Consider the following 14,460-nt stretch of genomic DNA (forward strand, 5'->3'; position numbering starts at 1 on the left):
AGGATTATCAAAAATATTATATAAAATGAGGATACCAATAGCAACTATGTCCCAGGATTGCTGTGAGGCTCAAATGAGATTTTAATTGTAAAGTGCTTAGCATAGTGCTTAGTAAGTGCTATATAAGTGCATAGGAAAAGAACGCTATCCACATTCAGAGGAAGAACTACAGGAGTGGAAACACAGAAGAATAACAACTGCTTGAACACATGGGTTGATGCGGTCATGATTTGGATGTAGACTCTTAATGACCACCCCAGAACAATGACCAATAATATGGAAATAGGTCTTGATCGATGACACAGGAAGAAACTAGTGGAAATGTGCATCGGCTACTAGGGGGTGGAGGGGTGGGGGGAGAGAGAGAGCAAGAACATGAATCATGTAACCATTGAAAAAATTTTTTTATAAAATAAAAATTAAATAAAAATTAAAAAAATAAATGCATAGTAAGTGTTATATAAATGTTTATTGTTCTAACTATTTACTGGAGATTGTTTTAGTTTTATTAATTTTACTTTCAATGATTCTAAACTGTTTATTGCCTCAAGACTCCATCTTTTCAACCCTAGTGTACTTGACAAGTGACACTATGTGTGTGTGTGTGAATCATAAAACACAAATTCAGAAGAAATAAAATTGCAGAAACAATTGTCTAAGTAGGTTGTATAATGTGCTGCTGCTGACTTACATATGAAAAGTAGTGAAAAATTCATCACATGGACATAGATGACCAGAAAAGTGGGGACTATTCTGAAACAAAAGAAAAGCAAATCTAATCTGAATACTATGTTCATATAATTTAAATTATATTTAAAAACAAAGGTCTTCTGAACATTACATCTTCCATGAAGGATTTGTAAAGGGTATGGCCAAGAATTGCACAGGATGAGAACACGTGAAGGAATTAAAGGAGACAATACTCATATTGATAATATCATGGATCTATCAAAGTTTTTTAAAAATGACTATACTTAAACATGTTATTTGCTAGAAAGTTGAATTAAATATTGCCTATTGTATTACCCATCCAGAGGAATTTGATTATTGATCTCATAATTAATCAATTTGTCATTTAAATCAAGAACCTCATTGAAATTATTCTAGTAAGACCCCTTCATAGTTCAGCTTTTTCATAGTTAAACATCCAGGTAACAAATTAAGCAAACTATCATCTATTACAATCATGACCCAGACACCTAAATTTTGTACAGCAATAAGTATTTTACCAAGGAAATAACATATCAAAATAGTATTATCATATTTTGATTGTGATGTTTATGCTGATTTACTGATAGCAACAGTTTTTACCTGAGGAAACTTTTAGTTTTCTAGCGGTACAGATAAAACTATTTTTTCCTAAATACATTTACATTTTACTTGAGTGAATCTATTCTTTCCAACTGTTGGCACCTGAAGATTATTCAACTTGCTTCCAAGAAATCCCAGTTTTGTCAATTATATGTTAAACCATCTGAAATGTTATTTTCTGAGTACCTTAAGTCATTTTTCATAGTATGTGAAAAGTGAGGTATATTTTTTTATGTGTGGTAGAAGTCCTTCAAATCTATTTTCAAGCTTTGATTTCATTTATTTCCCCCAGCTAACTAGTAGTTTTTAGCTTGAGCTTTGCATTTTGCATCTGTCATCATCTATCTAAAAGGTAATTTGATATGTTGCTTATACCTTAAACTATTACTTCTGTAAATGCTTTCTAGTAGAATTTATTTTATTTTTAATTGCCTCTTTCTACATTAGCTGCTTTTAAGATTATATAAAATATAGTTATAAATTGTTGACAAGATAAGTAGTATTCAGAAAGGAAATTTGTAATATAAAGTAAATTTTCATCAAAGCTAACATTTTCCAACATTTTACTTTGCTAGCTTTATAATGAAGAGGTTCTTGACCTCTTTGATACCACCCGTGACATTGATGCTAAAAACAAAAAATCAAATATACGAATCCATGAAGATTCAACTGGAGGAATTTATACTGTGGGAGTCACAACCCGTAGTGTGAATACTGAATCAGAGGTGATGACTACTTTATACTTCAAATAATTGTTGAAAATTTATCAAGATTTTACTATGTTCTAAGCTTTAGGCTATGTATTAAGAGAAATGCAAAGATGTCTTTTAATAAATTTATAATCTAGAAAGAAATATTTTGGCAAATAATTATATGAAATATAAGTGAATGAAAGACAAAAGTTGTTTGAGTTTTGAAAACAGAAGGAAGTAGAGTTTGTGGCCTCATTTTTTTTAAACCTTTACCTTCTGTCTTAGAATCCGTATGGATTCTAAGACAGAAGAGTGGTAAGGGCTTAGTCAGTGGGGGTCAAGTGACTTGCCCAGGGTCACATAGCTAGGAAGTGTCTGTGGCAACATTTGAACCCAGGACCTCCCATCTTTGGGTCTGGCTCTCAATCCACTGAGCCACCCAGCTGCCTGCAAGGCCTCATTTTTACATATTACTGCAAAAATATTTTTTAAGAGATGGAAGTCTCATATTTATTTTCTGAAATTTAACTTTGATCTTTTGTCTTCCTATCCATATTTCATTTTGTATTAGTTCTTTTTACCATTCTTAATTCATGAAAAAACAATTCCTTTAATACCTAGAGAAAAAGAGATAAACTGGATTAGGTGAAGTATAAAAACCAAAATCCTTTTGTATTTTTTGCTATCACAGTTTTAGATCTATTGTGACCTCATAAAGGAGACTACTGTGAAAAAAATTTTTTAAATCAACAAAAGATTTGGGGTGTATAAACAAAATTGTGTGTACATAGGTATACAAATATACATATTTTCAATCTTCGCAAAAGCTTTGTTAGGAAATAATTTTACAATGGAAGTTGTGAATGACAGTATATATTGAACAAATTAATCTTACAGAATTTTCTTCTATTAAAATAACGTAGTTAGAATTTTATCTTAAAGATTGGCTCTATCTGCAGTAATGACATAAAATATAAAATAGTATGTTATCAACTCTATACTTTACATCAGTAAATATGATTTGTTTAACTCTTTAATATAAATCTTTTTTATATTGTATCTTATTTTAATATTGGTCAGATGTTATTCTTTTTTCCCTCTTTTCCATTTCCAGATGATGCAGTGTTTAAAGCTGGGTGCTTTATCTCGAACTACTGCAAGTACTCAGATGAATGTGCAAAGTTCTCGTTCACATGCCATTTTTACCATTCACTTGTGTCAAACCAGAGTATGTCCTAAAATAGATGCTGTAAGTTTCTATTCCTTATTTCTCAAACTCTGATTTCTCTAAATTCAAGTTTGATTTTTCCTAAATTATTTATTGTGTGCCAAGTGCTAAACGAGGCAGCTAGATGGAGTACTTGATAGCATTAGATTTGGAGTCAAGAAGTAGAGAAAAGACTCAAAGATGATTTTATAGTAACTGGAAGGATGATTGCTAATTCAACATGGATTATTTGTGTTCATAAAGAAGCCCTTTATGTTACACACATAGATTCATTTTCTCAATCATATCTGAACACTTAGACCTTGTGGAGAGAAGTAATGGATTAGCATCTACAATAGGTTTATAATATGTAGCTATTAAAATAGGCTCATACCTAAATGATCTTAGAGCATGCAGCTATTAGCCACAGGCTTGTAGCTTTAACTAGGAGTTTTTTTACCTGAAGCAAACAATACAAATGCAGTTGGCCCCTGTGGGGAAGATGGTCTTCCTGCCAGCCTTCCCTAGAAGAAGAGGACCATTCCTTAGCTCCAATTTAAAATGAACATTAGCACCTAGTTGTTAAAATAATTAATTTTTTTTCCTGCTCACTAGGAATCTACGAAGCCTGATTACTTGGGAGTATGGATAGAATGTTAATTTTCCTCAGTAAACAGAATGATTTGTGAGAGGGTTGAAATTTCTGCTTTCCGCAAATATCAGCATATTATATTAGAAGTGGAAGAGATCTTAGGAGTTATCTAGTCTAACTTCTTGGTTTTAACAAGAAAGAAACAATCCCATGGAGAGAAAGTAACTTGCTAAAGGACACAGAGTAAGGCACATCCAACTCTTAACAGAATTGAGGCAGAGAGACTGGGGTTGAGGGTAAGAAAAAAGAAATTGAAGTTGAGTTGAAGTCAGTCAAATGAACCCTATAGATTCAAAGATTGTTAGAGGTGGAGGGATCTTATAAACCATTATTTAACTGTATCACTTACAGAAGAGGAATCAGATTTATGAGTCAGTCATGGAGAAGTGCTGGCTTCCAGGACAGTATTCTTTTAACTAGGATGTTGGAATTTAGGATCCATAGGAAATATTCCCACAATCATTCCTTCTAGACAAGACCCTTGGTTTCATGACTTGGGACAGTGTATGAGAAGGGAGTATGGGCCTTCTTGTAGTACCCTCACCCCATGGTAATGATCTCTCCACCTTCAAACCTTAGGAAAATGTGAGCATTTGGGGAGAGTAAGCTTAAAGAGAAAGGAAAGTTCTGGAAATGGGAAAGGCCAGAATGCTTTGACCTCTTAAAGCTTAAAACAAATGCCTAGATTTGGGGTTTCTAGAAAGTAGATGCTCAAGACATGATACAATCATGAACACTATTATTATCTGACAAAAAAGCAGCAAGCAAAGCTTATGTACACAGAGTATTGTAATATGAAGAGTTGATCCTCACATGCAAGAAACTGATCATTACTGGATGGTAAGGGAAATGCATTTGAGAGGAAAAGAGGAAACATACCCAGAGTCAGGTTCACATTTCCAGATGATATCCCCTCAGAATAGGCTTGCTTAAGAACAGTTAAGCAGTGTCATATATAGGAGGGAGCATTCCTAATCAGACCCACATGTGGTAGAGAAGCTCTCGGGTTCTTTTATTGATCCCGGACTTGGGGAAGCTAAGGTAGGCAGAATTTTTTTTTTTTTTTATCAGGACCACAGACTGATTGGGAGGATTTAATGTTAAACTCAAGCAAACGAGGGAATGACTCAAGGTCCCTGCAGCAGGCCTACATCTTAATTCATTCAAAAGCTGCTGAGTGACTCCTGACACAGCGTTAATAGTGCAAAAGTACAATTGCCTGTTTGGCATTAGGCCCTCTTAGCTTAAGTGACTCCATTATGGGGTTCTGTTAAACAATATCCTTAACATCAAGCATCAACAATAATTGTAACATCAAAAATATACAGATTAGAACGATCAGACATGCATTCTCAGAAAGGATGGCTAGACAAGCCCCAGCTTTAGTCTAGCCAGCCACTGCCTTTGTCCCAGTAACCCAGTGAGACATTAGTTGTTTCTGCAGCAGAAGCTTGTTATTACTACTGCTCTGATGATCACTAATCCTATTACCAGATTGAACCTGTCCTACTGGAAGATCCTATCTTTCTTTTCTTCCTCATTTTTTCTTTCATTCCCTAGAATATAATTTGACTTAAATTTACCAATTCAGCATCAAAGAGAAAAATACCAATTGCCCTTGCTCTTTCTGGTAGGCTTATCACATAGATGATCTACCCCACTGATTCCCAAAGTGGGCACCACCGCCCCCTGGTGGGTGCTGCAGTGATCCAGGGCGGCGGTGATGGCCACAGGTGCATTTATCTTTCCTATCAATTGCTATTAAAATTTTTAAAAAATTAATTTCCAGGGGCTCTCAGTAATATTTTTTCTGGAAAGGGGGCGGTAGACCAAAAATGTTTGGGAACCACTGATCTACCCTATGCCTTAGAGAACATCAGGCCTAGAGGTCAAATTAGCCATAAGGTTGTAGCTAAGTTTTACCCTAAACACAGATGACCTGACTTTGTCTATCCAAGTTGCTCACCTCTTAATCAGCTAATTACTAAGTTCCTTAATATACTGAGAATACAAATATAATAAATGAAACAATACCCACTTACAAGCTTTCATTTGAACTGAGAGACAACAAGAACATATATAAGTCTAATCAGAATAAACATAAGAATAAATACAAATAAATATGAAGTCATTAAATACATATATTTTAAATTTGTAACATATATGTGTGTATGTGTATATATACATATATATATCATTTAGGGAGGGAAGGCAGGAATATTTGGGGGGACCTGGAAAGGGTGGTGTGATTTTTTAACTTTGCTTGAAGGCAGTAAATTCTCCAGAGGAGAGGGGTAGGGGATAACTAGTGTGAAGACTGAAGAGATTAGGTGTTGAGCATGAAGAACAGAGAGAAGACCAATTTGACCTGTGACTAGCCCTTGTCATTTCATTACATCATCAGCCTGGCCTGCCAGTGTTGTTAGTGGAGTAGCACTTTCCCACCTTTTCAGCTATATTAGTAGTTCCCAAACTTTTTTGGCCTACCACCCCCTTTCCAGAAAAAATATAACTTAGCCCCCTGGAAATTAATTTTTTTAAAATTTTAATAGCAATTAATAGGAAAGATAAATGCACCTGTGGCCATCACCACCCTCCTGGATCGCTGCAGCACCCACCAGGGGGCAGTAGTGCCCACTTGGGGAATCACTGAGCTAAAGCATCTTCCCATTCTTTTTCCCAACATTATTTTCTGGTTTGTTTGCATTCTCACATCACATTTTTTCCAAGGTGGAACTAAACCAGTAAAATGAAGAGACAGATTTAGACATTGTTGTGATTGTGACTAACATACAGTTTTAACTCTTCCTAGTCCAGTTCTTTTAATATCTGTTTGTAGCAGGCTGAATAAAGAGGCCCCCATTATTCCTTTTCTAACATATGCCAAAAGAAAGTCACTGTTTGCAGTGATGGGCAAACTATGGCCTGTGGGCCAGATGCGGCCCTCTGAAATGTTCTATCGGGCCACTCGACATTATTCCTAATCTGAAAAATACAGTGAGTAGGACACAGTACAATGAAACTTCAAAAGAGTTGCCTTAGAAACAGACTGATGGATGAGCATTTCCTTTCCTTTGGTCCTCTCTTTAAAAAATTTGCCCACCACTGGTCTAGTGGATTTACCAGAAGACCTAATCACATTTAAGAAGATTTCTGTCACTTGCTCCCATCCAAGCTTTGGATGCTCTATGGACTTTTACATTTGACTTTCCTGTTTCACAGACTTCTTTGGCTCTCTTCTGTGTTGTTTTTAGGCAAGACCTGTGATTTCTTTGGTATCAGAACTTCTAATAAGCAACTCCCTCTACCAATGCTGATCTTCTCTACAACTTATGGTCTTAGAGAATTGCCTTGGTCACTGAGAAGTTAAGTGACTTGTTCAAGTTCAGTGACTGTAGACATTCTGATTCCTAAGCAGAACTAGAATACAGTTCTTCCTAATTGAGGCTCCACCATTATACATGTTCTACATATGGGGGGGGGGAGGACATAAGGCATTTTATCATATTAAACAGATTTCTTGGATTTTTATTTCCGAAACTACAGGAAAATACAGTTGATAATAAGATGACATCTGAATCATCTGAGATGAATGAATATGAAACCCTTACTGCAAAGTTCCATTTTGTTGATCTTGCTGGATCAGAAAGATTAAAACGTACCGGAGCCACTGGAGAAAGGGCCAAAGAAGGCATATCCATCAACTGTGGTCTAGTAAGATTTAAGATTTAAGAATGTTAAGCTGTCAGTATAGCACTGTATTCCTTTAGTCTTTTTTTTCCTTTGTAATTCAGAATATCATAAATGGAAATATTTGTATAAATAGATCAGTGAGGGACTTGAGGCAGCAACTAACAAATGAAATTGTCATTTAATTTTTTGAGAAACGTATTAATCCATTCAAGTTGAAATTCTGTTCTCATTAATTACAAAATTACTTTTAATTGGAATTACTTTTGTTATGTCTATACATTTGGTGATTCTTAATTATGAATTATAAAGTTAGTTTATATTTTGTTCTTGATGTGTGTATCAAATTAAACATATTAATTATTTTTAAATCCCTTTTAATTTATACAAAATATAATGTTGATGATTTTGAATATATTTTAGGGGAGAAGAATTTTCAAGCTTTTAATTCATACTGAATTTTGATAATTTTAAAGAATTGTTTCAAATATCATTACTGTCTAAATTATTAAACATGTGAATAATATATGAATTAAAGAAATTTTAAGATTAAGGGAAGCAGTATTTTATCCAAAACTTACTTTTAAATTGTATCAAACAACACAATACCACCTAGTAACATTTATTTTTGGAGTAAAGTTTGTGGTTGCCATAAATCTTAGGAACAAATTTTGACTTAAGAACAGAGTTTTAACATATGGAATAGATATGGTATAAAACTTATAGAATAATTTATTTTTAATGATTGCTGTATTCCTATTGACTTGAGTACAAGCTTGAACATGTTTTCCTGTGCCAAGATACTCCATCTTAATTCGGGATCTCTGTGTAGTACTGGCAGTTTAAGATAATTTTGTCCATATCAGGGTGTGTTGCTTCCCTTCATTACCATTCATTTCTACTTTAGGTCTGTGGTGGAAGATCTGGGTGTGATCTTTTTTTGCCATTGATAAGATGTGGGGGAAGCAGTTGACTTATGTCTATTTTCTCATTCATTGGATAACAAGACACAGAACCAGAGAGGCCAGACTTTTTATATCGTGGTGCCCATTTTAATGATCTCACCACCAGGCTTGGGCATTGTACTGAGAAGGAAGATTATGATCTGGTATTTTGATAATTACTGTGACTTTCTGAGGGAGAGGAACGTTGGTGTCCCTGCACAGCAAGAAAATAGCTACTGCTGTCATTAGTGGGGAGGATTTCAGTTATTTTTGTGATGACAAGAGATGTACAGGAATTTGCTATGTTATCAAATACTCAAGAATCCTGAGCATTCCAAACTTTTTTGAAATGAGGTATAATTTGGAGAATTTCACCATGATCATGAATAGTCACTGATGCATATAATCTTTTTTCTCTTAGTTTTTGAGAGCAGGAATAAGCATGAGTTAGTTATTTATTTCCTTTTTTGAGGGGATATGACCACTAAGGAATAGACAGTGCTGGTGCATATTCTTACAAATTTGATGAATATGTAACAGTATAGAAATGGTCATAAATTCAGTAGAATTAAGCACTAATATGGCCAGTCCTTTAATGATTACAATTGAACCCGCTTTGCTGCATTCTGATCATTGTAATCTTGGAAGGAGAAGCACCAGCATCGTGATAGGGAGTTGAACTACATATTCTCCAACATCCCTACCAGCTTAGCAGTGTGTGTTAATGACTTTTACAGAGAACTAAATGATATCCTGGTAATTTTAGAAATTTTTAGACATCACCAGCTATGAAATAATTCTACTTTTTGGAGACTTTATTTTAACAGAAATTTGTTGCTTTTGCATATCAGTTATATAGTATATGTTAAGTAGAATCTATTAAAGAAATCTTTAAATATTTAAATATTGTTACAATTTTAAACTACTTTTCTATACACAGTTATTTTGGATGTTAATTGTAATTATGTAATTTTGCATCTCTTTTTTTTAAGCTGGCACTTGGTAATGTAATAAGTGCATTGGGAGATAAAAGTAAGAGAGCCACCCATGTTCCATATAGGGACTCTAAACTAACAAGACTACTGCAGGATTCCCTTGGGGGTAACAGGTATGAGGAAAAAAAAACACTTTTTCCACATTTCTTACTTGATAAATGCTTGGTTTTAATTATTCATTAAATGAGCCATAAGAATTGTTTAGAAAGCAAATTTGTAGTGATTTTTAAGGACTGACTGTGTTACAAAGCCACTCATTACAAGTATTTGAATTCTTTTTCTCCTACTTTTCTGAAATAACTTATGACAAACTTAGTATAGATTTCATATAATGTAGAGTTATTCAATCATGTGAATAAAGTATCTACTAACTAGCAGTTTACTACATCCACTTTTCTTAATGTAGAAGTGCTGATTTATGAGAATGTCCACATATCTTTTTCTAGAGGTAACAGTTGGAGCACACTGAACACAACCCTTTCTTTTCACTTACATTATTTTGTAAAGGGAGACAGAACAAAGTACATAAAGCAATGTGTTCTTTTTATTTTTCATCTGTTATTTGACTAGAATTTTAAAAATTCCACAACCCTGAAGTTCATTTGCTAATATTATCTCAATTATAAGACTACTTTGCATTCTCTTAATGTTTTGCTTGATAGGATTTTGTATAGAACTTAGTATAAAATATGTCTGATTATGTCTCTTTTCTGGTTAAAAGCCTTTAATGGTTACATATTACTTCCTGATTGAAATACAAACTCCAGGTATCCAAACTTTTTCATTTACCTTTAAAGCCATATTTTAACTTTTTTGAATATTCTATACTTCAAGCAAACCAGTTTATTCACTGTTGCATGATCATCCTGCCTCTATATTTTTAAGCTTTCCATCCCCGCTAGCGTAGGACCTTCTCCTCCCTTCTGTCACCATAACCTTGGCCTCAGAAAATCCTCATCCTTTAAGATCCAGCTCTGATATCCATCCCTGCTCCTCTGATCTTCCCTTTTGGGATCTCTCTGGCTGCTGTGTTTAACTATTACTGTATTGCTCTTAATCGTTTTCCAACTTATTATAGATAGTTTATGTATATGCCTCATTTTTATTGTGATTAACATAGCACTTAACATTTAGTAAATGTTTAATAAATGTTTGTTGACTCAGATAATTTTTTTAAAAAATCATAAGGTAACCTATAAAATCCTGAAATAAGCAAAGTAAATAATGCTGTATCATATCTAATTCTAAATTTTCTCTATTATACATATTTTGGATGCCAGAAAAGCTAGGTTGCCTACTATTACGCTATAATTTTAATCATCTGTTGGGAACTTAAGAACATTAATTCAGTGTCTGTTTTCAAGAGCTATATTATGCCTTTTTCATTTATTCATGAATTTATTTATAAACTTTTATTAACTGTAAGTTAAGATACTAAGGAGATACAAATGAAAATACCAACCTAGGAGAGATGACATTCAGCTAAAGTACAGTGATAAGTACATCAAAGCAGTACAAAATGTTATGAGTTCAAGATAAGGGAGATAAAGAAGGAGTACTTCATGAAGAACATGGAACATCACTTAGTTCTTGAAAGATAGACAGAGAGTTCAACAGGCGGAGATGGAATGGGAGGAAAATTCCAAATAGTGTATAATAACTAAAGAAATTTTTATTTCTTTAGTTAGCTTTTAGAAAACTGCTTGTATTTCTGAATAGAAGACTTTTATATTTTATATATTAGAATGTAAACTTTTTGGGAATAGAAGTTATTTCTTTGTATTTGTATTTCTCTTAACTAACACCAGTACCTGACACATAGTGGCCAAAATGTTGCTTGCTTGTTTGATGAATAAAAAAGCAGAAATATAAAGTAATTATTTCTGCTTGGATTTCATTTTCATCTATCATTAAACATAAATAATGTTTATAACTTACAGCCAAACAGTCATGATAGCTTGTGTCAGCCCTTCAGACAGGGATTTCATGGAAACTTTGAATACATTAAAGTATGCCAATCGTGCCCGAAATATCAAGAACAAGGTTATGGTCAATCAGGACAGAGCCAGTCAACAAATTAATGCACTTCGTAGCGAGATCACACGGCTTCAGATGGAACTTATGGAGTACAAAACTGTGAGTCAGTGAATTTAAATGTTTTGACTCTTTATTTTAAGTCAGTGCTGGAATGTGATGAATGCCACTGAAGAATACACTGTGTGTGTGTATCTGTCTGTCTGTCTGTCTGTCTGTCTGTCTGTGTCTGTGTGTTTAACCACTGATCTAAAATTAAAATTACTTATCCTCTTTTACCCTTAATTTAATTATGTTTAAAGTTTAAATAGTAATAAAACCATAGTGCGTCCCTTAACAGGTTGTTGTGAGATTCAGTGAGATATTGTATTTAAAGTACATCGTAAACTTTGAAACACTATATAAATACCTGTTATTTCCTGTCTTATAGAAAAGCTATGAAGAAAGTGCTTTGCACTTATATTTTAAATATTATTTAAATGAATTATTGTTATATTATTAATTTGAGCAATAATGTGAAGCCCGCAATAATTAATAAATAACTGTCCTGTGGTCAGCAAGATTTGTGTTCAAGTCCTTTCTCCGATATATACTGGCTATATAATTTTGAGCAAGTCATTCAACTTCTCACTGTTAAGTAACTCTAAGACTCTTAAGCTGCAGAAAAATTATAGCCTCGCATTGATGGAGAGAGTTTCTTCACTCTGGAGATCCCTGTGTCAATGAAATAGTCCAATTCCCTAGCCCTAATTGGAATAGGAAAGTAGGAACCATTGAACATGATTGTCCTTAACTTTCCATCTCTTAATAATGTAATCATAATTGAAAACTTTATTAATATTAATAACAATGATATGTTCACTCTAGAACATCTTAATAGAGGGAAAGGAATACTGGGACTGGTTCAGGCCAAGTAAAAAGAATTAAATATTATATTTCTTTCCTTATTTAGAATTCCTATGTTTGAAGTATATTAACTAAAATTTATTTTTCAGGGTAAAAGGATTATTGATGAGGAAGGTGTTGAAAGTATCAATGACATGTTTCATGAGAATGCCATGCTACAAACTGAAAATAATAACTTACGTGTAAGAATCAAAGCAATGCAAGAAACTGTTGATGCATTAAGAACCCGAATAACACAACTTGTTAGTGATCAAGCCAACCAGATTCTTGCCAGAGCAGGTATTCTATATTTGGTTTTATTTTTAAGTGAATATTAAAAATAAAAAGGCAAGGTTAATTCTTTATACTGTAATTGGCACCCAGCATATTTTGAATCATTTATTTATTTCAGCCATGTATTAAATAACACATTTTCCCAATGTTTTAATGTGAATTAAGCTCATTATCTAATAATTTTACTTTAAAAGCTTCCCTCAACAAATCATATAATTAATCTTAATGCATTATATAATTATCTACTTATTCAGTTAAGGCTATTGATCTCAGAAAATAACTGAACTTCTAGTGTTTTTGCTTGGCTTTATTTGGCTGACATTCTCAATTCATTGAAATTTTTGTTTAATGTTTTTTATTTTTTTTATTTTTCAGGGGAAGGTAATGAGGAGATCAGTAATATGATCCATAATTATATCAAAGAAATAGAAGATCTCAGGTATGACTTGATCTTACTATGGTACATGTTTAGATTTATTTTTCAAAAATATTTGAGTTTTTTGTACTAACAATTATAGTAACCGGAAAAAGAATTATTTCATAATGTTGTAATTTTCATCTTTCAGGGACTGAGCCATGTTAGACTTAAAGGACAAAGAAAATAGTATAGTTTTCACTTATAGATGTAAAGAAAACTGATTGTGGAATCAGAAGACTTGGGTTCTAATCTTGGCTTTGCCAGTTAGCAGATATGAGATTGAGAGAGCTATGTAGCATAGTGGGAAGAATGCTAGACATGAAGTTAGGAAGACCTGAATTCAAAACCTACCTTAGACACTTGATAGTTGTATAATCCTCAGATAGTCATTCAATCTCTGTATGATTCAATTTGCTCATCTTTAAAACTAGAGAATTGGACTTCATGACTTCTTTGGTCACTTCCATGTCTAAATCATTGATCTTATGTGTAATTTTGACAAAATACTTATTTTTTTCTTGGCCTCAGTTTCTTCATCCTGTGAAAATAGATAATGGAGGCACCAGGGATGTTACAATAAATCTAAATGGTTGTGGGTACACACACTGGGTTGAAGGAGAGACTGGACCAGGATAGGGAGACCAGAGTGTACTGGATTAACACAGGAATGGCAGTTGGTCTTAACTGTCACCCAGCTTTCCCTAGGCCAGAGTCTAGAAACCAACAGGCAGGGTAAAAGGTTTTAACAGGTTTAATTATGTTTAACTAAAAGGTGGGAAAGGGATTTCTATACTTAAAATCTAAAGGCAAAACCACAGGGCAAGGGGAGGACTTCTCTACTCTAATCTTAGTGGTCTAAGCAGACAGGGCCAAAGGAGTAGTAATGGAGTCTCTGGGTGGCTGCTTCAGACCTGGTCCTGCCAGGCTTGACCACCACAGCTAAGGGCTGAGAGTGGCTTTGGGGTTTCTCACAGTAATCCACAGATGATCTCAGGATGTCAAAAGTCAAGGTATCCAAGTAGAGTGAGTGTGCTTGAGATGCTGTCCACCAGATCCCAAACTTCTCCTCCACCTAGTGCTGCTCTGTAATTCTTGTCCTCTTGTTAGAAACCACCACCACACAGGATCTCAGGGAAATCAGGATGCAGGATGTCCTTTACTCAGAGATCTCCCAGGGCTAACCACAGTTTGTGCCAACCCGTAATGGAGGCTCTCTCAGAGCACAAGCCACTTCTTCCTGCCCCTTCATTCCATCTTGGAATGCTCTAGCTCCTTCCTGCTAGGTACATCCTTAATACTGAATTACTAACTAATCTTCCTCACAACAGTTCCCCCCTT

At 34.1% G+C, this 14,460-nt stretch overlaps 1 protein-coding gene across 4 annotated transcripts in view; it reads left to right on the forward strand.

Annotated features, from left to right (window-relative positions):
• KIF21A (kinesin family member 21A) overlaps positions 1-14,460 on the forward strand; it is a 160,659-nt gene that overhangs the window by 61,333 nt on the left and 84,866 nt on the right. For all 4 annotated transcript variants that reach the window (XM_044677890.1, XM_044677889.1, XM_044677891.1 and 1 more), the window contains exons 4-10: positions 1,887-2,036; positions 3,118-3,252; positions 7,409-7,576; positions 9,489-9,604; positions 11,432-11,627; positions 12,521-12,710; positions 13,080-13,143. In XM_044677890.1, coding sequence (XP_044533825.1) covers positions 1,887-2,036; positions 3,118-3,252; positions 7,409-7,576; positions 9,489-9,604; positions 11,432-11,627; positions 12,521-12,710; positions 13,080-13,143 — 1,019 coding nt within the window. The remainder of the gene's footprint in view (positions 1-1,886; positions 2,037-3,117; positions 3,253-7,408; positions 7,577-9,488; positions 9,605-11,431; positions 11,628-12,520; positions 12,711-13,079; positions 13,144-14,460) is intronic.

Source organism: Gracilinanus agilis, chromosome 5 (genome assembly GCF_016433145.1).
Source record: "Gracilinanus agilis isolate LMUSP501 chromosome 5, AgileGrace, whole genome shotgun sequence".
NCBI classification, from domain to species: Eukaryota; Metazoa; Chordata; class Mammalia; order Didelphimorphia; family Didelphidae; genus Gracilinanus; species Gracilinanus agilis.